At 37.0% G+C, this 25,784-nt stretch overlaps 1 protein-coding gene across 1 annotated transcript in view; it reads left to right on the forward strand.

Moving 5' to 3' along the window:
* The window catches only part of LOC128211652 (BTB/POZ domain-containing protein KCTD9-like), a 148,580-nt gene that overhangs the window by 38,477 nt on the left and 84,319 nt on the right, over positions 1-25,784 (forward strand). The window contains exons 3-5 of the mRNA XM_052916661.1: positions 752-795; positions 9,305-9,431; positions 14,621-14,682. Coding sequence (XP_052772621.1) covers positions 752-795; positions 9,305-9,431; positions 14,621-14,682 — 233 coding nt within the window. The remainder of the gene's footprint in view (positions 1-751; positions 796-9,304; positions 9,432-14,620; positions 14,683-25,784) is intronic.

Genomic DNA, 25,784 nt, shown 5'->3' on the forward strand with positions numbered 1-25,784 from the left:
GGTGTGTAACCAGAGGCGCCAGCTTCCGCCATCTTGGAAATTGTGCATGATAATTTTTTGTTGTTGTGAAATTAGCAATAGGTTAAAAAACACTAGATTTTATTTTCTATCGGAGATCAAAAAACAGGCGGCGGAAAAAATAAAAATAAAGTTACAGGGATGTGATTTGTCTGCGGATTCGCGGAATTCCGCGGATCTAATAGCCCCCCCCCCCCAACTGAATTTTTTTTATTTGGTTGCTTACAGTTGTTTAAGTTGATATTCAAGTTCACTTCAAATTTAAAGTCGAGAGAGCCCTCAAAAGAGCTTCTAAAAAGCCATTTTTATTCTACAGCAGTGCGCTTTTGACCCCAAGAGCGCCCCATAAACCCATGGCCGAAAATGTTTCAGCCCTCCAGCTGCCAGCTCAATCACATCCCTGCAGTTAGGAATTTGAATCTTTTTCTTATTTGGGTTTTGCAATATTTAGGTACGGCACTTCTGTAAAACGAAAAAATTAAAAAACTCTGGCCTTATTGAGTTATACACCACTTGATCCACTGTTTGAACAAATGGAGTTAGTTATTTGATGGCGTTTCTGAGTTAAAATTTAAATTCAAATCAAAAACCTGAATTTCGGTATTCTCTTGTTAAACACCAGAGAAATACAAACATTTTCAATCATTTTCAAACTGAAAGCACTACTAGGTTTTGTACATTTTTATGTTTTGACTGGTCACTAACATGAAGTGTAATTTGATCTTCGTTTCAGAGATGATGATATAGTTTACATATCTAGTGGGGAGCCATTTAAAGGTAACTATTCTAAAATTATATAGCTAATTTTGTTTATTGAATGTTAAAATTTTATTCACTAGATTATTAAAAGTTTCCTAATTAATATATCCACTTTATTTGTTATTGCATGTAGCCAATTATTTCATTGAAAATTTCTGGGTTATAAACAGGTAGGTAAAACATATTTTAAGATTACTTTGCACATGTGTTCAGTACAATCATAAAGACAACATGTCAGGTGCAAGGCCGATGGCAAAAGCTCTTACTGCATCACTCCTGCACACTTGATGTCAACCATCATGCGGGACGTCATAAACTTATTGTTTATGATAGCTCTACCTGAATGCTGGCATATTAGTAATTGCCAAATCCGTTGAACTGGATGGCACTTGACAGCCATTCGCCACTTACTGTGACAGCTCTTGTTATCCCTCCGCCGAAAGTTGAATTGAGAAAAGAATTTAGAAAAGAGGTTTTATACAAGCCAATGGCTTTCTGCTCAATTTTATATATCATATGTGTATGTTGTAAATGTTTATTTGTTATAAAAAAATAAATACTGTTTAAAGCCAAGTCGAATGAGATATAGTAATGGTAAGTGTGTGTGTGTCCAGGCAATCTTGTCTGGAGCTTGAATTGAAATGTCTTTTAGGACAGCTCTAAGTGAGGTGAAGTGAATTGCACATGCAGGAACCATATCTCTGACTGTAGTATTTTTTAGTTATTGCCTTTTGTTAATTTTTATACTTTTTTTTTGTCCAGAGCATTGAAAAGACTTTGAGGTAATTACTTTAACCTTCATTCACGGATAGGAGAAGTGCAGTGAACAAGAACCATTACTCTTGGTGCAGTTTATTTTGTCGAGCCTGCTTGCGGTTGGCTCAGCATATCTTTCAAAATGGTGGTTTAATGTATGTGCAAGCTTATGTAAGTGCGTCCGTCAATCACTTCATGATGAGGTGGCTTGTCATGCACAAGACCTGCAAGGTCTGTACCTAAAACGTCAAGGTCACACTTTAACTTAGTGGTTAAATTTCATGTCCATCCGCACTGACACTTGTCCATGCTGTATCTTGACCATGCATTATATATAGGACTTTCAAAAAACATGAGGAGGAGACGTGTTGCAGATTTTGTGTGTGTGCGTCCCTCTGTTCAGATTAAACCTTGTCCAGGCAGCATTTTGACCATGCATAATAAGAATTTAAAAAAAATGCTATGAAGGTTCACTCAGGTCTGTATTTCAAAGGAAGGTCACACAAGGTCAAAAGTTGAAATTAGTACAGTTGATGCCTTGATAAATTGAGTATGTTATAAATTCAGAGATCCACCTCTATTTTATATAACGTAACCAAACACCATGTCATAATAAACATGACAATTAATTATCTGCTTATTGTTCAACTCTAGGTATTTATTTAATATGTCTCCCATCATAAATGGGGAGACATATTATTATTGCTCGAGTTGTCTGTCCATGCGTCAGTCTGTCCATCACAAATAGTGTCCGCTTTATAATTTTTTAACCCGCCACAAATGTCCACCATATTGAGATGATGTGTAGATCAAGTGCATGTTACAGCAAGTTTTTGCAAGGTCAAAGTCACACTTAGAGGTCAAAGGTCATATGACTATTTTTTGTGTCTGCTCCATATGTTTTAAACCTCTTGAAGGATTTTAAAGCTGCACTCTCACAGATTTACCATTTTTACAACTTTTTTTATTTTTTGTCTTGGATTTAAAGATCAATTTTTTGCGCAAAAATCTGCAACCCAATGATTGAAAGATTAATGACAAAAGATCAGATCGCAGATTTTCATATTTTCGTTCGAAAATTAATGTTTTATGGCTTAAACCGTTACTAACGGTTTGAGAAAAATGCATAAAACATCAATATTTGAACATAATATATAAAAGTCTGCGATCTAATTTTTGTCAGCAGTCTTATGTAACTGGTTTCCATGGATTTTCGCAAAAATTGGCTCGTTCCAAGACAAAAAAAATAAAATGTGCCAAAACATTCAATTTGTGAGAGTGCAGCTTTAAAACAACTCACCTTAATTCTTAACCATATTAAGACCATGTAAAGAGCGCATGTTTCAACCAGCTGGGGTCAAGGTTACACATAGAGATCAAAGGTCTTATGAATTTAATATGACTATTATTCGCGTCAGCTACAAATCTTGTGATCACCTCAATGGATTTTGAAATTACTCACCACCATATTAAGGTGCTGCAGCGTGCATGTTACAGGTAGATTGGATCAAAGGAATGGTCAAACTTAAGAGGTCAAAGGTCATATGTTTACAATTTGTGTCCACTCCATATCTCTTGAACTCATTTAAGGATTTTTAAATAACTTGCCTCAAATGTTCACCATATTGAAACAATGTACATTATGAGTGCATAGCTCCAAATGTCTTGAACCTCTTGAAGGATTTTGGAAAAAATCGCCACAAATGTTCACCATATTAAAACAATGTGCAGAGTGCATATTTCAATAATCTGGGTTTCAATGTCAAGGTCACACATACAGATCAAAGGTCATATTTAGTTAATATGACCATTTTTCGTGTTCACTCCATATCTTTTTAACCCCTGTTATGTTTTGAAATTACTTTTTTTTTTCGTGAAAATGGCAATGGTTATTTTTAAAACCATACAATACTAAAACAAAGCAAAATATGTTTCATTGTTTATTCGTTTCATGTTATATAAAACATAACAAACAATTTAAAATTTGTAGCTGGATGGCACTGAAAAGTACCTTTTATCAGGTACCAATAAAATAATACTCCCAGCTTTTATGACAATTTGTAAGATTTCTTTCTGAAAGTATATCTTAAATGATAACCTGTCGAGAATGAAAAGTTTAGTAATGCAAAATCCTTATATTGTACGGGTTTGTTCTCAAAATGTCGACACCTGCAGAAAAGAATAAAGAACGTGGCAAAGTGCGAAAAAACAAGACCATTATCGCAACAGTTTGTAAGGCAGTGCGAGTTTTTCACACCTTATTGTACAACTGACAAAAAATATTTTGACAGTGCACATCTTTGCTTCTTTATATGCATGTTTAATTATTGTTATATTCAAAATAATATTTGATAATTTTAATCGTACAACATTTAAAAAAAATTATAAACGTCTTAGGACATACCTTATCCTGATCTTCAACTGCCGTTTTAACCCGTATATACTCGATCGATATGACGCGAGTAACATCCCTTTCTACATAAATCTTATCAAACGCTCGGCCTGAAATCGACCTCAGAAAAAAAGTTCAAGAGCTTGTTACTGGTTAATAAGACGCAGGCATTTTTATGCCCCCACAAAGTGGCGGCATATAGGGTTGCCCTTGTCCGTACGTACGTCTGTCCGTACGAACGTACGTACGTACGTCCCGAAGATTGTTTCCGATCTAATTCTTGAAAACCGTTTGTCCAATCCTCACCAAACTTTAAACACATGTTTGTGACCATAATATCTTGATCAAGTTCGATAGTCATGGAAATCGCTTTAGTCATTTAGGAGTTACGGCCCTTTTTTGCCAAAAATACTTCAAAAATATATGTTTCCAATCTAATTCTTGAAAAGTATGTGTCCAATCCTCACCAAACTTTACATACATGATTGTGACCATAATATCTTGATCAAGTTCGATAGCCATGGAAATCGCTTTTGTCATTTAGGAGTTACGGCCCTTTATTTGCAAAAAAAGACTTGAAAAATACGTCCCGAAGATTGTTTTCGATCTAATTCTTGAAAACTGTTTGTCCAATCCTCACCAAACTTTAAACACATGTTTGTGACCATAATATCTTGATCAAGTTCGATAGTCATGGAAATCGCTTTAGTCATTTAGGAGTTACGGCCCTTTTTTGCCATAAATACTTCAAAAATCATTATTTACATCAAACTCTGAAGGAAAAAAGTGTGTCTAATACCCAGTCATTTACGATAGATCTCATTTCGGAGAAGTACAGTACACAAGAACCATAAGTCTGGGTGCAGAATATTTTGGAGTAATTGACCTTACGACAGGATTTGATTGACAGGTGCTATCAGCCAATCAGAATACAGCGCTGATAAGCCATATTGTTATGCGCTATTTTGTCCGTCAAACTGACCAGATTTTGTCATATACATGCATTGGCATTTCCTCGCCTTTTTAAGTATTATGGTATAAAGGTGTTGTTATATGACACTTGTAATTTGGATACAAGGTAGCCAGATCGGCGTGTAATTTGTTCCATTTTCGAAACCAGCAAGTCATTTAGAAAAATGCAATCGCTGGATCAAACTCTGTGGAATACATCACCAACAGTTGAACTTGGAAATTTTGAAAGATCGTTCAAAGGCGAAACATCTATACGTCTGTACTAAAGTATGTTTCTGAACAAAACTACTTATTTGCTTATAAGGGGGGCAAATCAATCCGCTTTTAATTTATTATGACCCCTTCGAAGAAGAGGGGTATATTGCTTTGCACAGGCATGTCGGTATGTCGGTCGGTCCTTCGGTAGACCAAAGCTTGTCCGAGGGATAACTCAACAATTCCTGGACGTATGGTCATCAAACTTGACATGAAGGTTGGGCCTGACCAGTAGATGACCCCTATTGTTTTGGGGGGTCATCGGGCTAAAGGTCAAGGTCACAGTGACCTTGAATGGTAAAAGGTTGTCCGAGTGATAACTCAACAATGCCTGCACCCTTGGCCCTCATAATTGAATTGAAGGTTAGGCCTGACCAGCAGATGACCCCTATTGTATTTGGGGGTCATCGGGCCAAAGGTCAAGGTCACAGTGACCTTGAATTGTAAAAGGTTGTCCATGTGATAACTCGACAATGCCTGCACCCATGGCCCTCAAACTTGACTTGATGGTTGGGCTTGACCAGTAGCTGACCCCTATTGTTTTTGGGGCTCATCAGCTCAAAGGTCAAGGTCACAGTGACCTTGAATTGTAAAAGATTGTCCGAGTGATAACTCGACAATGCCTGCACCCTTGGCCCTCATAATTATGCCCCCCTTCGAAGAAGAGGGGTATATTGCTTTGCACAGGCATGTCAGTATGTCGGTCGGTCCGTCGGTAGACCAAAGCTTGTCCGAGTGATAACTCAACAATTCCTGGACGTATGGGCATCAAACTTCACATGAAGGTTGGGCCTGACCAGTAGATGACCCCTATTGATTTTGGGGGTCATCAGGTCAAAGGTCAAGGTCACAGTGACCTTTAATGTTAAAATAATTTTAAAGCTTGTCCGAGTGATAACTCGACAATGCCTGCACCCATGGCCCTCAAACTTGACATGGAAATTGGGCCTGAGCAGTAGATGACCCCTATTGTTTTTGGGGGTCATCAGGCCGAAGGTCAAGGTCACAGTGACCTTGAATGATAAAAGGTTGTCCGAGTGATGACGTGACAATGCCTGCACCCATGGCCCTCAAACTTGACTTGGAGGTTGGGCCTGACCAGTAGCTGACCTCTATTGTTTTTGGGGCTCATCGGGTCAAAGGTCAAGTTCACAGTGACCTTGAATGGTAAAAGGTTGTCCGAGTGATAACTCAACAATGCCTGCACCCATGGCCCGCATCATTGAATTGAAGGTTGGGCCTGACCAGTAGATGACCCCTATTGTTTTTGGGGGTCATCGGGCCAAAGGTCAAGGTCACAGTGACCTTGAATGGTAAAAGGTTGTCCGAGTGATAACTCCACAATGCCTGCACCCATGGCCCTCATAATTGAATTGGAGGTTGGGCCTGACCAGTAGAAGACCCTTATTGTTTTTGGGGGTCATCGGGCCAAAGGTCAAGGTCACAGTCACCTTGAATGGTTAGAGGTTTTCCGTGTGATAACTTGACAATGCCTGCACCCATGGCCCCCAAACTTGACTTGGAGATTGGGCCTGACAAGTACATGACCCCTATTGTTTTTTGGGGTCATCTGGCCAAAGGTCAAGGTCACAGTCACCTTGAATGGTTAGAGGTTTTCCGTGTGATAACTTGACAATGCCTGCACCCATGGCCCTCAAACTTGACATGGAGATTGGGCCTGTCCAGTACATGACCCCAATTGTTTCTTGGGGTCATCTGGCCAAAGGTCAAGGTCACAGTCACCTTGAATGGTTAGAGGTTTTCCGTGTGATAACTTGACAATGCCTGCACCCATGGCCCTCAAACTTGACTTGGAGATTGGGCCCGACCAGTACATGACCCCTTATGTTTTTGGGGGTCATTGGACCAAAGGCCAAGGTCACATGTACCTTGAATGGTAAAAGGTTGTCCGAGTGATAACTCGACAATGCCTGCACCCATGGGCCTCAAACTTGACTTGGAGAATTGGCCTGACCAGGAGATAACCCCTATGGGTTTTGGGGGTCATTGGACCAAAGGCCAAGGTCACATGTACCTTGAATGGTAAAAGGTTGTCTGAGTGATAACTCGACAATGCCTGCACCCATGGGCCTCAAACTTGACTTGGAGAATTGGCCTGACCAGGAGATAACCCCTATGGTTTTTAGGGGTCATTGGGCCAAAGGTCAAGGTCACAGTGACCTGGAATAGTAAAAGGTTATCCGAGTGATAACTCGGCAATGCCTGCACCCATGGCCCTCAAACTTGACTTGGAGGTTGGGCCTGGCCAGAAGATGGTCCCTATTGATTTTACGGTCATTGGGCCAAACGTCAAGGTCACAGTGACCTTGAATGATAAAAGGTTGTCTGAGTGATAACTTGACAATGCCTGCACCCATGGCCCTCAAACTTGACATTTAGGTTTCTGGTGACTAGCTGATGACTCTGGATTTTGAGTTAATAGAGTCAAAGGTCATGGTCATAACACACTCTATCCTCACACTTTAATGGTCATAATCTTAAAACTGCCTTAACGGCAACAAATCAGCTGTCATTTCGGTCCATGCATATTTCATTCAATTGTCCATATAATCCTGACAACATGGCGCTCAGAGGGGTCATAATGTTTGACAAACATCTCTTGTTGAATTGAAGGTTGGGCCTGACCAGTAGATGACCCCTATTGTATTTGGGGGTCATCGGGCCAAAGGTCAATGTCACAATGACCTTGAGTGGTAAAAAGTTGTCCATGTGATAACTCGACAATGCCTGCACCCATGGCCCTCAAACTTGACATGAAGGTTGGGCCTGACGAGTAGCTGACCCCTATTGTTTTTTGGGCTCATCGGGTCAAAGGTCAAGGTCACAGTGACCTTGAATGGTAAAAGGTTGTTCGAGTGATAACTCCACAATGCCTGCACCCATGGCCCTCAAACTTGACTTGGAGGTTGGGCCTGACCAGTAGATGACCCCTATTGATTTTGGGGGTCATTGGGTCAAAGGTCAAGGTCACAGTGACCTTGAATGGTAAACGGTTGTCCATGTGATAACTCGACAATGCCTGCACCCATGTCCCTCAAACTTGACTTGGAGGTTGGGCCTGACCATTAGATGACCACTATTGTTTTTGGGGGTCATTGGGCCAAAGGTCAAGGTCACATGTACCTTGAATGGTAAAAGGTTGTCCGAGTGATAACTCGACAATGCCTGCACCCATTGCCATCAAACTTGACTCAGAGGTTGGGCCTGACCAGTAGATGGCCCCTATTTATTTAAGGGGTCAATGGGCCAAAGGTCAAGGTCACAGTCACTTTGAACGATAAAAGGTTGTCCGAATGATAACTCAACAATGCCTGCACCCATGGCCCTCAAACTTGACTCGGAGGTTGGGCCTGACCAGTAGATGACCCCTATTGATTTTAGGGGTCAAGGTCACAGTGACCTTGAAAGCAAACATGACAATTCCAGGACCTATTGTCATCAAACTTGACATGAAGGTAGGGCCTGACCAGGAGATGACACTTATTGATTTTAGGAGTCATTGGGTCAAAGGTCAAGTTCACAGTGACCTTGAATGCGAAAATGTTTCAAGTGATAATTCGACAATGCCTGCACCCATGGCCCTCAAACTTGACTTGGTGTTGTGTCTGACCTGTAGAAGACCCCTTATGATTTTAGGGGTCATCGGGTCAAAGGTCAAGGTTACAGTTTTACGAAAAAAGCTTGTCTGTGTGATAACTTGTCAATGCCTGCACCCATGGCCCTCAAACTTGACATTTAGATTTTTGGTGACCAGCTGATGACTCCTATGGATTTTGAGGTCATAGAGTCAAAGGTCATGGTCATAACACACTATATCCTCAAACTTTGAATGGTCATAATCTTAAAACTGCCTCAACGGCATCCAATGTCAGTGACAAATCAGCAGCCAGAGGTAAATAAAACAGGATGTGTGTGGCTGTGTCACTGTGCAACCATGTTGAAAAAATTACTCAGTTGACCTTTATTAGTTCATGATAGTTTAAAATAATTCACAATTAGCATTTAATTGCTTGACATCTAGACAATGTGACTTGTTTAATGCATTAAAACATCTAGCGGAAACACTATAATTATAATATATTTTTAATATTACTTAATATTCTATTAATAATGTTTTATCAAAATTTCAAGCTCGAGCGGAGTCAAGCTCCACCTCATTCCACAGCAAGAGACGTGATATGAGTGTAGGTGTTTCCCAGTGTAATCAAGATAAATGGGTGACTCTTAATGTGGGTGGCATGCTGTTTTCAACTACCAGGTTAGTATTATACAATCAGTATGACCACTTGTAAGGCCAGAGAAAATATAGTTTTAGATTTTCAGTACATTTCATTTTTCCCAAACCCTCTACTCCAGTGGTTTTGTTTGATTTTAAGTGAAGAAAATTCAATCCTGGCAAAGAATGGCCACTATTTGGCAAACAGTGCCAGAAAATACATATTCTGCACATTTTTTGTTTGTTATTTAATCCATCCACTTATCCCTTTTTAGCTCACATGAGCATGTATTGCTCAGGATAAGCTTTTGCCATCGCCCATCCTTCGGACATCTGTCCTTGCATCCGGCCCTCAACAATTGCTTCAAACTGATACCCATGTGGTGAAAATTAACCCCACCACAAGTTCACCTGTTTGCCATGGCAACCTGAACGTAAAACTTTAAAAATCTTTTTTGACAAAAACCATAAGGCTTAAAGCTTAGATATTTGGTGTGTAACATCGTCTGTTGGTCCTTTAACCAAAGCTGGTCAAATAATCTTTCTAGCATGAGCAAATGTGATAGGGTGATTGTCATCCCTCTGTTGTCAACATTTTCCTTCAGGCAACTTTTTATCCTAAACCACATGAACAATTTCAACCAATCTCCACAGGAATGTTCCTTGGGTGGTCCTCTTTCAGATTCCTTCAAGAAATGTGGCTCCATGCAGAACTCTGGTTGCAATAATGGCAACAAAAAGGAAAAAATCTTCTTCGCAGAAACCGTTGGCCTGATTTCAACATTAATTTACAGAAATGTTCAATGTTCAAATTTCTTCACCTCATGTTGAGTCATAAAAAAAGCATGGCCGGGGGCTTCTTTTCAATATATGTATATATGGCAAACTTCTCCTCAAAAACCTCTAGCCCTATTTCAATATGATTTCACAGAAATGTTCCTTGCTTGACCATATAAAAATTATCAGATTTCTTCATCCCATGTTGATTAAAAATAAACCTGGCTGCCAGTGGGCAGGGACACCAAATGTCTATATTGAAAATATTCAAAATCCTTTCCTCGCTGATTCGATTTTAAAATAATATTACAGAAATGTTCCTAATGTGACCCACTGTGAAATTCCCTTACCCCTTCATAAAAATCATGGTTGCCAGGGGTGGGGCTATATTTATATATATGTCTATATTGAAAACTTTGAAAAACTTCTCTTCAGAAACCTTAACCATTGACCTGAATTAAAAATAATTTTATAGAAATGTTCCTTAGGTGACCATACCGTAAATGACTGGTTATCAGACGACAGTAGTTATAAGACGCAGGCAAAAAAATCTGTGAATAACTCAATAAAAAAACTTTTAATCTATGTTTTGGGTTTTAGGACGCATAGAAAAAATGTTAAAATCTTCTGCCAATATCGGCCACCATGTTTGTTGACAGTGACAAAAAATTTGTTTTTCGTGAAAATGGCAATGGTTATTTTAAACCATGCAATACTAATAAAAAGCAAAATATTCTTTTTGACGGTGTAGCGTAAACGATAACCTGTCGACAATGAACAGTTTTGTAAAGCAAAAACCTTATATTGTACATGTTTGTTCTCAAAATGTCAACACCTACAGGAAACTTGGTAAAGTGCAAATAAATTGGCCATGATTTTAAGGTTCTCACACGACATTTATTGCATATTATTTTTTCCGATCGTATGGTATGTTCCTACCAGCCTAGTCGCAATCTTGGGAGTAAAATGTGATCATATGGTAGACTGACCCATTTAAATACAAACCATTGCCACACGCCTTTGATATATACACAGCTCGTGGTGTGACATCACAAATTGTACCGTTTGATCTGCAGCCGACAAACACAACACATTCCAATACATGATTGTGTTAATAAGTTAAAATTTTGCAGGTGTTGTTTGGTTTGCAGTTGAATGGACTTAAATTAGGAGAAATCAATAACCATTGATAATTGCTGATAAATGAATGTGACGATTAATGAAAGGGGTATTGAAACCTGCTAGTTAGTCTGCATGATATATATATGTAAAACCCAATTGTAAGGAGAACATATGTTTTATTTCGGATATGGAAAAAATAACACTGTGAACAACATACAAAAATGTTATTATAAAGGTAGAAACAAGATAACAAATGTTTGCCAAAGCAGATGGTCGTCATAATCCGATGGGTGTGATCTTGTCACTTTTATTAGCATGTCATCAACTTGCGTCATTGTTCGGGTGGGCTGGTGGGAGGGCAGCATCAAAGTCACCGTATGTATCAAATAATTTTAGCTAGGTTTGACATAAAGAGACCAAACTTGGTATATACGAAGAGTTTATGAAGACCTTTTATGGGAATGCGTTTGAGGCCCCCAAGATCAAGGTCAAGGTTACAATTAATAGAAAAAGGGTTGGTATTGAATAACTTAAGGAAGGGTCTACATATTGTGACCAAACTTGGTATATAGGAAGAATTTATAGAGACCTTACCTGAGATTGTGTTTTGGGCTCCGAGAGCTATGGTCTAGGTCAAGGTCACTGTTGCTAAAAAAAGAAATATGGTTAGCACTGAATAACTAAAGTAAGGGTTGACATAGTGTGTTCAAACTTGGTATATAGGACAAGTTTATGCAGAGCTTTGATGGATTGCCTTTTGGCCCCCTAGGGTCAAGGTCACTGTTACTAAAAATAGATAACTGTTTCAGTTATGATCGACAATTACTGTGACCAAACTTGATTTTTAGGAAGAGTTTATGAAGGATTTTCATGGGATTGTGTTTGGGGCCCTTAGGATCAAGGTCACTGTTACAAAAAATAGAAGAAAGCAGTTGAAACTGAATCTCTTCTGCCAATCATTAAAAACCTGATTTTGTCATATCGTGATTCTTTTTCACTTTTTAATTTAATTGTTTTATTGCTTTTGACAGGCACATATATTATTATCGTTATTGTATTCACTTCGAAGTCAAAGCGGCATAGTCGAACGCGCTGTCGTACGACAGCTCTTGTTAAAAGATTATTTTTATTCTAGTGAAATTTGATACATTATAGAAACCAATAGTCATTGGACAGAATGTTCAGACCTTTGAAGGACAACATTGTTAATGCATACATGTGATAACGTCCCGGACGTCCGGGATTGTCCCGGAAATCGTATCTCTGTCACGGAGTCACGGAGGGTGCATGTTTGTCCCGGAAAGTCATAAAAAAAAACGAAAAAAAATAATCATGGAATCGTAATCGATTATCTTAATTTTACCAATGTAAGTCAGCTATTTTGCCTGTCCGGGACACTGGTCGTAAAACACAGGACATGTTGACACTAATCCGTTAATTGGTACGTGTGTCGTCGAGGTCATCGTCAATCACCCGATAATTGATCTATCGGCCTATTGTTGAACTTAACGAGTGGGGGAGGGTTCTTGTATACAAATTCATTGTTTTCATATGGATTTGTTTGGTCTTATGAATGATAGCTTTTAATTGATGAATTGATATTTTTCACACATTTTACCAACAAACGAGCATGAAGGTAAGTTCAAAGAAAGTGACAAAATGAGTAAAAAAACAAAATTAAAACACGGAAAACATCCCATATTCCTTTCAAATTTCAAAGTCGATACGTCGTTATACTTTAAACAACTTTAAACAACTTACGCGTCCATAAGGAATTTTACTGTTTTGACCTTTTTTCCGAACTATCATGTGTATTTTTACGCTGAAATAAAACCGGCGATATGGGTGGTGTTAGTAGTTTATACTCCGGGTCCCGGCGTGAGCACATTGAAGGGTCCCAGAGTGACAGTTCAACCACCGCACACCTATCCTGGGCGGTGAACCAGTACTAGGTGCCTTCACTTCTGCAAGGAACTGACAACTTCTGTACATGCCAGGGGCAGTGGTACAGTGCGAATGGTCGTAGAAAGGATTTCATAACCAATCACAACAGAAGTGACCTGGTCCGCCCAGGAATCGAACCCGGGTTGTCCGATTAACAGTCCAACGCTCTACCGACTGAGCTAACCGGGCGGACAACCGGCGATATGGGGTTTACAGGTGGTTATATAGAGTGCTTTAATCACGTGACCATGGTAAGTCACGTGATCGCTTTATACAGCCGATTGTTGACACGTCTCTATCAAAATTATATGCATCTCCAAACGGAAAAAAGCTCATCGACTGGAAAATCTTCTTTATCGTCTGGAAAATATTGTGTGTCATAAATTGCAAACGTTTTAAATGTGATGAAAAAATAAATATTTTGTAACGCATGTTCTCAAAAGCGCGGGTAAACAGGTGCCCGTATAGTTGTTTATTTCCTGTTTTGATGAAACCGAAAGTAGACTGCATATCCTCCTGGTTAGCACTTCATTTAAAGCCTGGGAAAATATCTGGTGGTTTTATTTTTTCAAGAAAATGCAGAAAAAAAACAACCATGTCAAGTAAAAAATACGTCTTGGCAGTCAAAATAGGTACATTTTCCCGACGTTAAAAACGACTAAAATAGCCCCAGATATGCTATAGAATGCACCACAGACGTTCCCCATTTAAAAATTTTTACGGGGGGGGCATGCCCCCGGACCCCCCTAGTGTGCGTTGACATTGCGACGAGTGTCCCGGAATCGACCCAAGAAATTATCACATGTATGGTTAATGCCATTGTTGACATTTTGCAATCTTTAAACTGCTCTGGAAGTTTTAAAATGGATACACTTATGATTTGCAGTATTTCTAACAAGATTTAAGACAACAGTTTTAGCTGAACTTGTTTGATTGAAATTTAAGAGCACATCATCAAATAGTTTATGTTTAAAATTAACAATGATTTGACAATGATCTTGTTAATCATGTTGCTAACTTTAACCAAGTTCTGAACAATCAGCCCATTGTTTTCGTAGCAAACAGATATCATTTAAATATTCCTGGAAATTCTTGTACTGTAAATTTACAATTCTATTTAGGTTATGTGTACCATGCAATAAACAAGTGCAATATTTGTCATATATTGGTTGACTGATAAATATTTAGTTGATTATATCTATGTTTTCGGTAATTTCATTCAAATAGTGTCAACACTTTGCAGAAGCTGATCATTGTGAAGTAAAATGTTGAAACCAAAAATAGTGGGGTTATCTTTATCTCATTATTTACCAGATAATCCACTATAATGGTTTACAATTGTTAAAAGAATGAGCCCCTGCACTGATTTTAAAATTCTTTTTTTTCAGGAGTACTCTCACACAGAATGATCCGGACAGTATGCTGGCACGGATGTTCACAGACAATTCAGGTTATCTTCTTATTTTCCTATACCTTATTTGCAGGGTAATGGTTATTAGTGACATGTGATGATATTTATTTTCTGTTTTTAGCCCAACCGTCCAGCATCAGTCGTCCATCTTCCGTCAAGAATTGCTTTAAATAACATCTCCTAAACAGCCTGGCCAATTTAGATAAAATTTTAATAGAATGTTACTTGCCATCTTCCACATAACCCACTTGACCATCTCCCAATTAAGTCGAGTTGTTTTCCGTTCTGAAAATTTTATGTCACAAGCCTGACCTGTGGTGTGCTTTTTTAGGAGGAAACAGTAAAAATAATTATATTAAAATAAATTTTTATGTATCCATATTCAAAACTGCTACAACAGTATTTAAAAAGACTTACCATATTTTCCCGACTATAAGGCGGGGAAATTTGGTCCCGATTTTTAACCTTAAAGTAGGGGGCCCGTCTTATAGGCGAGTCTATAAGAATTTCATAGAGTCATTATCAGGAATATACAACATAAGGTATTTAACTGACTTATTTATTGTCTGTTGATGACACCCCAATAAAAGTGACACGATCACACCCATCGGATTAAGACGACCATATGCTTTGTTTCGCTACGATGAACACCCGATATAACGCATGTTATCGGTCCAAACACGTTGTTTTTCACAGGAGACATATTTTGCCACCTTTAAAATTAAAATATTTTGACAAAAAATAATCTAAAAAATGCATTGTTTTTTTACTATGTCGTAAATAAAACTTACTTTTTCCTTACTATAAGGCTTTGCATATATCATGCGCATACATGTAACTGGCAGATTTCAATACACATTTTATTAATCGTGACATTAATTTATCCGCAATCATTAATGGTTATTTATTTCTCAAAATTTAAGTCCCATAAACTGCAATCCAAACAAACAAAAATTTAACTCATTAACACATGTAATGGAATGTGTTCTGTTTGTCGGCTGCAGATCAAACAGTACAATTTGTGACGTCACAGCACAAGCTGTGTAAAGATCAAAGATGCACTGCAATGGTTTGTATTTAAATAGGTCAATCAAATACTGTATGAACCCACATAACTCCCAAAATCGCGCCTAGGCTGGTTCAAACATACCATACCATCAGAAAATAAAAACCAATAATCCAAAGCAAATTAACAAATTTAGTTGATAATTGACTGTTTAGCTTGAATATTATCACAGACTTGGAGAATTTAATTAAAGTGCTGGATTTGCTTTAAAAATTGACCCCGTCTTATAAACGAGTCGAGACAAAAACACCAGATTTCATGGGCAAAGTTAGGGGGTCGTCTTATAAGCGGATCGCCTTATAGTCGGGAAAATACGGTATTGAAATGCGCAAAGCGGACTGACAGACACAGTTTACTGCAATCAGAACACATCAGCCATTTCCCATAAAAAACAACCTCTGATGTATGCCAGTAGAAGCAGTTTGTTAAAAGATGAAATTTATTAATAGTAGCATTTTAATGTGAAATTTGTATTACAATTGTTCAAATTGATTCCCACTTAAGTGTATTATTCCATAAATGATAAGTATTTCTCAGAGTAAAGTTCTATGGTTTAACTGTTAAATTGAAATTACTATGTGATCTACTTGCAGCATAGTAAAGACTTCTGACATATCCGTCCATATACATCCAAGGTTGTTTTCTATGAAAAACATGCCAAGAGGTTCGGATTGGGTTTACAAGAAGATCAATAAACTTTTTTCACAGTATGGAAAGTAACACATTTGTATAGGGTTATAATCCATTTGCATGACTCTGCGATTATCAGTATATTTTGAAAACACTTCCTGAGCAATTTTAAAGCTTACACTAATGGAAAGATTAATAAGCAACACAATTGTTTGCTTTTTTCGACTTGGCTTACTCTTAAAAACTGTTTATGTTTTATTTAAGAATAAGTTTTCTTATCGTTGTAAGCTTGGAAAATAATAGAAATACAACTGCAGTGGAGGTAAACTTTTCATAGTAAACTTTCAAAAGAAAAAGAAACATGTATATAAAAGTGCTAAAACATGTCAGAGCAGAGTTGTTGTGTGATAATTGGCCCTCATGCTGATTATGACAATCAAGTACATCTCGGGTCATTATGAGACTCCGGATAGTTATCATTTTACAGCCCAGAATCGCAACAAAAAAGTTGAGTTGGTGGAATCAATGCACTTGGAAACTGCTGAACACAACTCTGTGCTCATTGGTGAAGCCCCTGTCACACCTAGGCATGTTGCAACTGCGATTGCATGGCATTGTTAAATTACCTAGAGGGCCGTGAGATTGCAGGAAAATTTGATATTTTTAATGAAGATGGCGTTGTCACGGCGATGTCAGGGCGTTCTCACAGCGACCTTGGCGTTTCTTTGGAGCTCCATGGCATTCTACCAAGTACCTTCAGAGTTCTAGTTTGCGATTCTCTGGGCTCGCATGGCCCTCACGTGGCGCTTCCACTTTATGCATTGAGTTGTCATGGTATGCTCACTGCATGTGCACTGCCCTTTTACCGTGCTCACACTTTGCTGACGGCTTTTGTTTTTCACTTCCTATAAAAAGATATCTCCCTTAGTTCTCTATTTATTATAGAGCACCGCAAGAAAAATAAAACTCCTTGTTAGCCCTGTTGACGTGCCAATACGCACATTTGAGACGCAGTGTCATCTTAGAGAACTCTGTATGATCACTGTGCAAGGGCTACTGATAACCATGACGATGACGAAGATAGAAACAGTGAAAAACATCAGAAGACCTTGTGTTTTATTGCAAATGGAGTTCAATAGAGATTGAAAATGAGAAAAAAAAGTTAACTTAGATAAAATTTAAATGCCAGTAAATTAAGAGTTCACAAATATTAGTATTTCTCCGTAAAAACTTGACTGGTAACTTTGATGGTGCCCCTTAAAAATTGTGAAAAGAAATAAATTCCATGCAGAACTCAAAAACTTCCAGATAATAACCATGAAGCCTAAATCTTAGATAATTGGCGTGTTGCATAGTCTACTGGTCCTCTACCAAGTTTATTAAAACAATTGCCCTGGGACCAAGACTGGCCCTGCCCCGAGGTCACAAGTTTCTTACCATTGATAATTTGTGTGCAGGATCAAATAGAAGTCCTCAATTCGGTTTGTATAAATCGTTACTCCAGGGTCAAAACTGTCCGGGGGAGGGGGGAGATCGGGTTGTAACCAGTTTCCAATAGATTTATTAAAAAAATGAATAGATATTTTGTATGTAGCATCATACAATAGTTTTCCAGCAAGTTTGTTCAAATAATGCCGCTGGGGACAAAACTGGTCATGGCCCTATGATTTACAGGTTTCCTATAGACTTTTAATAAAAAAACTAAATCTTGTTGTCTGAAATTTCTTTTGTATGTATCATCATGTAGTACCGTAGTTCTCTTTCTCAAGTTTGTTAAAATTATGCCCCTTTGGTCAAAACTGGCCTGCCCAGATGGTCACAAATTTCCTATCGACTTATATTAGAAGAACTTGTTGTTCTTGTCTGAAATTGCTCGGCCAAGACTCTTGATAGTTTGTATCTAGCATCTAACAGTGGTCCTCCACAAAGTTTGGTCAAATTATGCTCAAAACTGGGAATGTCCTGGGGCTCACAAGTTTCTTATAGACTTATATAGGGAAATATTAAAAAGTATTCTTGTCTCAAACGGCTTGTATATAGTATATAGTGGTCCTTTTGGGTCAAAACTGGTCCTGCCTCGGGGGTCACAACCCTTCAAAAAGTGCCGAAAACTCTTAAACTCGCGGTAACACGCATTAAATGCAGTGGTATTGGCACCACGTTTTAAGCGTATTTTTTTACCGAATGCGTAAAAAGTGAATAAAATTACAAAAAAACGCACTAAAATCACACTTGGGTGTATTTTAAGTGCGTGTTTTAACACAAAAAAAAGCTTAAAACAAATTAAAAAAACAACAACGCACTAAGTGTGTTTAAACCGCGTTTTTTTTGGTAAGAAACGCATTTAAAACGCACTTCTGTGCAAAAACACACTTAAAAGTGCGGAAAAAAACGCACTTCACAAAGAAGTGCTTTTAACTGCGTTTTTAACCCCAAAATTCACACTTAAAACACAGTTGAGTGCGTCTTTTCTAGAAGTGCATTTTTTATCTCCAAAAAGTGCACTAAAAACGCACTTGAGTGCGTCTTTTCAAGATGTGTATTCTTTCAAAAAAAACGCAGTTAAAACGCACTTGAGTGTGTTTTTTGGGAAAGAATACGCACTTCTTGAAAGTGCGTTTTAATTGCGCTTTTTGGAGGTAAGAAATGATCGCAGTGCATTTCAACTGCGTTAAAAGCGCATTTTCTCTGCTTTAAAAGTGCATTTTAACTGTGTTAAAAGCGCATTTTTACTACGTTAAAAGCGCACTTATACTGCATTAAAAGTGCATTTTTTCTGCGTTAAAAGTGCATTTTTTTCTGCGTTAAAAGTGCATTTTTCTGTGTTAAAAAGAGCATAAAATTCACTCAGTTGCATTTTACCTGCATTAAAAGTGTCCATTTTTGCAAAAAATATATATAAATATATTGAAGCATCAAAAATAGAACACATTTGAAGCATTTGAATAAATAAATACACATTTGGTTTCTTTCAAATTTCCTAAACATGAGTTTGTGTTACATATATATATATTTTTTTATATAATTAATTTAACATGACAACTTGTAACTGGACATAATGTATTTACAGTCAGACAAACAAGCACATATTGGTCAAAGTTAGCAATAATAAAATAACCTTTTACTCAGTGGCAAAAATATGATAGAATATCATGAAACTGTAAGCTACAAATTGGAAAATGACAGTCACAAGGATCTTTTGTTATATTTTGGTTAAATCTAGAGATTCCTGACAGCTCTGGAATAAAACAGTGTACTGTGAAATCATTAATGTTCGTGGGGCATTAATGTTCATGGTTTTCGTGGGTAGGGTGATCCACGAATTTAAGATCCCACGAAATATAGACCCTTAATTCACTTTTTCAACTGCCATGTTATGTACATACACGTTTATACGTTACAGAAGTCGCAGTATCCAGCGTTTAAACCTGTCTCACTGTATATTTTACTATCATTGTTTTGTTAATATATTATATTGCCTTTAACAAATAATAAACCAAATCAATTAAATGTGTTTTATGAACCAAATGACAGAGGCACGTGATTAAACGTGTGCTGTTAATGAAAATCTCCAGGTTAACAAGATGTGCATGATGAGTGTCGGTACTCGATTTTTTTCTTCAATGAAATAATTAATCAATTACATTGAAGGTTACTGAGCACCCAACGTGACAAAGTACAAAACAACGCATTCAATACATATTTTGTAAACAAAAACGTGTGAATAAATATTGAAATGATCTTGTTTACTCAAATATACGCACCTTTTCGGTGTTTCCAACATTCTAAATTGGTATTCAATGGCTTCCCCTATCTGTATTTATGATCAGGGTACATATTCTTTTATGACCTTAATTCCCAATTAAATCGATAATTGACATGGGTATATGCACTAATTGGCATCTTGTACCACTTTAGCGAGTGTCATTAACCGTGTGACGTAGAAAACGGAAATCATGGGCCAGCGCGTGGAGATTATGCAGACGATCTAGAACGATCGCATATTCGATTTTTTTTTCAAAAATGAAAAACCACGAATTCAAGTACCCACGAAATTGTATTTTTTCAGCAAACCACGAAATTTCATGCCAACGAATATAAATGATTTCACAGTATCATATTTTAAATAAGTGATGACTTTATTAATTGATTGACCCAATTTGGCCAGCTTCTTATAACTGGTAAGCCATGTGGCAGATGGCCGTTTTATTTACCGATAAGAATCTCCTACCATACATGTATCTGATATTGTGTAATTTATTTTAATACTGTTCTTTTATTGTGTTGTTTCAATAGTTTTCAGACTTACTTGCACACAATACAACTGGTAATCCTTTGACGGCGCAAAAATGCAATATATATCGATGTCCATTTTTTACCCAGTTCTAATTATATCTTACTCATTTGACTTTAGTTTCTCTTAACTGTTTTACATTTACACCTTCAGTTTGATTAAAAAAATGCATTTTTCGCAATAACAAACATGCCAGATAACCACAAGTATTCTAAATTCAGTGCACAATACGTAACTTGTAACGATATTTGCATACATTATCACGTGACTTCCACATTGTCAAAAATACTGGATTAGGTTTCATACTAATAATTTCTAATTATTAACTAAGAAGTAATGGTTTCAATATTTTTAAACACAATAAGCATACTAACACTATAATTTTCATAAAATAGTTCAAGTGAAAGCTGAATTACAGTACTGTTAAGACCAAACTTGACAGTAAGTGCACATCGTGTTCACTATCAGTTCACTTCGTAGTGCACTTCGTAGTGCACTAGGGTAAGACAAGGGAAAGACTAAATGGAGACAAGGGGCTGACCAGATAAGGCTTCTTCAGTCTATAATAAATGCTATCTTTACAGTGAAACTTAGAATGATGTGTTTAGTTTCAACAGATGTTTTAATGTAAACTATTTTATAGAATAATTATAATCAATTTTGACCTTTCATTTTAACAATATAGAATTATATGATTGATGTTGTTTTATAAAATAAAGTTAATTTGTCAAACATTTAGACTTTTAAATGTTTTTGTTTTCTTTATAAATATGCATTGCATTATTTTCATATTAATTGATAGCTTTGATTATATAACTTTGGTTCTAAATAAAAGGGTTTCATCTTCAAATACTTTTATGACATAACATTCAAAGGAGTTCATGAGCCTTTCTATAAAGTTTCACAAGGTGATAATTACACATTGTTCGTTATTTGTAATAGTTAATTATCAAAGTTCACGCCTTATATATTTTTCCAAGCTCAAAATGTGAAATTGTTGTGCCATGTTGATTCATTCGATTCTAGGACATTTGCCCCCCCGGATGTTTGCCTCCCCGGATGTTTGCCCCCCTTTTGGACCATGGCGGACATTTGCCCCCCCCGCCGTTTTCGAGGGGGCGGACATTTGCCCCCCCCCACCGTTTTCGAGGGGGCGGACATTTGCCCCCCCCGCCGTTTTCAAGGGGGCGGACATTTGCCCCCCCGGTTTTATAAGTTTATACCAAGATATTAAAAATATATTAATTTATAAAAAAAATGAACATTTTTTTCTTTAACTATTTGTTCAATTTATGTGCAAACTGCCAACCGATTTACACCAGTTTGTATGTTTGTCACTAATTACATATAAATACAGATTACACCGTTCAGGTCACACATGTGACGATGTAGGCTTAGGTAAGACAACAATGTAAATCCTTTTATAATATTTTTATTTCAAATCAGAAGTCATATAGCACATTTATAGCACTCATATATACAAGTATCGAGATTGCTTTAATTGTTTCTCATTAATTAACACTTCTTTGATATCATGCACACATAGGTAATTAGCGCGATCGGGATTGCTTTAATTGTAGTGTTGGATCGCACTTTAATACAAACACATGTTTGGTGTTGATAGTTTGTAAGATTATTAAAGTTATCGCATTATCGAGTAGTCTCCCTTCTCTTATGTCGTGGCTTTTATTTGATTGAAGACATGCAAAATACACAAATTGGAGTTATGTTGGTTAATAAGCAATTTTGGTATAGGTTTGTCTAGAATATTACTTATATAACCGGGAGGGCAAATGTCCGCCCCATCGAAAATGGAGGGGGGGCAAATGTCCGCCCCCTCGAACATTGAGGGGGGGCAAATGTCCGCCCCCTCGAAAACGGCGGGGGGGCAAATGTCCGCCATGGTCCAAAAGGGGGGCAAACATCCGGGGGGGCAAATGTCCGGGGGGGCAAATGTCCGTATACCGATTCATTCAAAGGATATATTAACAAAGATTTTCTTCCAACTCTTCTGAAACTTTCAATTTTATGTTTATTCTTGTTTAACAAATGTGTTCGGATTTAAGGTGACAGCCTGACAGCAATCATCATCAAATAAGTACACCATTAAATATTATAGTATATTTTCTACATTGTACCCAGATTTATTAATTGCATTTCTAATTTGATACACATAATAGATAAACGTATATTTTAGGCATTTTGTATTATTGGTTATGCTGCTCCATTATTTAATGAAATACTATCCATTGAAGGCTAATTTAAGCCTTCTTTAAGAGCCCCCATAGTACACTGTGAATTGATTTTTATCCTTATTGCCTCCTGCTAACTATCAAATGCTTTAGAATAAGAATATGAGTAGTATTATTTATAATATCCCATTAAAATTATTTATATTTTACAACTTAAATGGAATAAAACCCTTTTTACTTTTTTTGTTTATTATTTACTCCCAATCAGTCAAATTAATACATTTGCTATGCATATATGTTTATGCAAGAAGTGGTTGTGTATTAATGAGCTAATGCTATTTTCTACTCTAAATGTTGTCAACTCTAAATGGCCCTAAGCCAATAAACAAATACACAGGAAATTGGCCCCTGCAATGACACTAGTGCAATAAACAAGGGATACACAGCAGACAATCAACATGACAACCATTCCTAAAACTAGGCCTTTGAAGGAAACTCAATATATTTTTTACGAATTTTGTTTTAGAGAAGAGATGCAAACAAATATGTTTTAATAAAAGATGGAAAATAGTTAATTTTTATTATATTTTGTGTTGCAACTGCATAATAAAATAAAAATACTATTTCTTAAAGTGACACGTTTATTCAAAATCAATACATACACATGAATAACAAACATAAATTTTGACTGATAAACCATTAACTACCTATAAGGCATTAATGGAAAATATTAACTACTGATAACAAGATTGTAACCGTGAATTTAACAGCAGAAAGCGCAAAAATATTAAATGATTGGTGAATGCTAAAAGATTTACTGTACACTACTGTAGTCTACAATAGTCTCATAAGGTAGAGATAGCGTGTTTTATGCTCATTTCTTTCAAATTAAATTCGGTACCCTTATAAGAACCATTGTTTTTGACATTTATTCATCCTTTTTGGAATATTAAAACAATATTATTAATTTTGGTAAATCTTATTCTGCATCTTAAATGACACTTTTCATCATTTGTTAATCAAATTATTAAGAGTGGAGATATTTAATAGAGTTTAATATGAAATAATATTCATTGTAATGCCTGGTTAATGGTTGAATGCATAGGATAATTTCATCTTTTGCCATTTTGAATGTTATCACAGCAGGGTTCCTGATACTTCCTGTGTATTGTTTATTGGCTCTGACCTATTGGGGCTAACACTGTTACAATGGGTAATCTCATTACAAAAGTATGAATAAGCATTTTATCATTTTGCTGATATACAATTAATTTTAATGCCTGGTTAGTTGGCCATTTGGTAGGACAATTCCCTTTGTGCTATTTTTATAGAAAAAGATAAATAGATGGTATACGGACATTTGCCCCCCCGGACATTTGCCCCCCCGGATGTTTGCCCCCCTTTTGGACCATGGCGGACATTTGCCCCCCCGCCGTTTTCGAGGGGGCGGACATTTGCCCCCCCTCAATGTTCGAGGGGGCGGACATTTGCCCCCCCTCCATTTTCGATGGGGCGGACATTTGCCCTCCCGGTTATATAAGTAATATTCTAGACAAACCTATACCAAAATTGCTTATTAACCAACATAACTCCAATTTGTGTATTTTGCATGTCTTCAATCAAATAAAAGCCACGACATAAGAGAAGGGAGACTACTCGATAATGCGATAACTTTAATAATCTTACAAACTATCAACACCAAACATGTGTTTGTATTAAAGTGCGATCCAACACTACAATTAAAGCAATCCCGATCGCGCTAATTACCTATGTGTGCATGATATCAAAGAAGTGTTAATTAATGAGAAACAATTAAAGCAATCTCGATACTTGTATATATGAGTGCTATAAATGTGCTATATGACTTCTGATTTGAAATAAAAATATTATAAAAGGATTTACATTGTTGTCTTACCTAAGCCTACATCGTCACATGTGTGACCTGAACGGTGTAATCTGTATTTATATGTAATTAGTGACAAACATACAAACTGGTGTAAATCGGTTGGCAGTTTGCACGTAAATTGAACAAATAGTTAAAGAAAAAAATGTTCATTTTTTTTATAAATTAATATATTTTTAATATCTTGGTATAAACTTATAAAACCGGGGGGGCAAATGTCCGCCCCCTTGAAAACGGCGGGGGGGGGCAAATGTCCGCCCCCTCGAAAACGGCGGGGGGGGGGGGGGGCAAATGTCCGCCCCCTCGAAAACGGCGGGGGGGGGCAAATGTCCGCCATGGTCCAAAAGGGGGGCAAACATCCGGGGAGGCAAACATCCGGGGGGGCAAATGTCCTAGAATCGAATGAATCAACATGGCACAACAATTTCACATTTTGAGCTTGGAAAAATATATAAGGCGTGAACTTTGATAATTAACTATTACAAATAACGAACAATGTGTAATTATCACCTTGTGAAACTTTATAGAAAGGCTCATGAACTCCTTTGAATGTTATGTCATAAAAGTATTTGAAGATGAAACCCTTTTATTTAGAACCAAAGTTATATAATCAAAGCTATCAATTAATATGAAAATAATGCAATGCATATTTATAAAGAAAACAAAAACATTTAAAAGTCTAAATGTTTGACAAATTAACTTTATTTTATAAAACAACATCAATCATATAATTCTATATTGTTAAAATGAAAGGTCAAAATTGATTATAATTATTCTATAAAATAGTTTACATTAAAACATCTGTTGAAACTAAACACATCATTCTAAGTTTCACTGTAAAGATAGCATTTATTATAGACTGAAGAAGCCTTATCTGGTCAGCCCCTTGTCTCCATTTAGTCTTTCCCTTGTCTTACCCTAGTGCACTACGAAGTGCACTACGAAGTGAACTGATAGTGAACACGATGTGCACTTACTGTCAAGTTTGGTCTTAACAGTACTGTAATTCAGCTTTCACTTGAACTATTTTATGAAAATTATAGTGTTAGTATGCTT

The sequence above is a fragment of the Mya arenaria genome, chromosome 12 (assembly GCF_026914265.1).
Source record: "Mya arenaria isolate MELC-2E11 chromosome 12, ASM2691426v1".
In the NCBI taxonomy this organism is placed as follows: Eukaryota; Metazoa; Mollusca; class Bivalvia; order Myida; family Myidae; genus Mya; species Mya arenaria.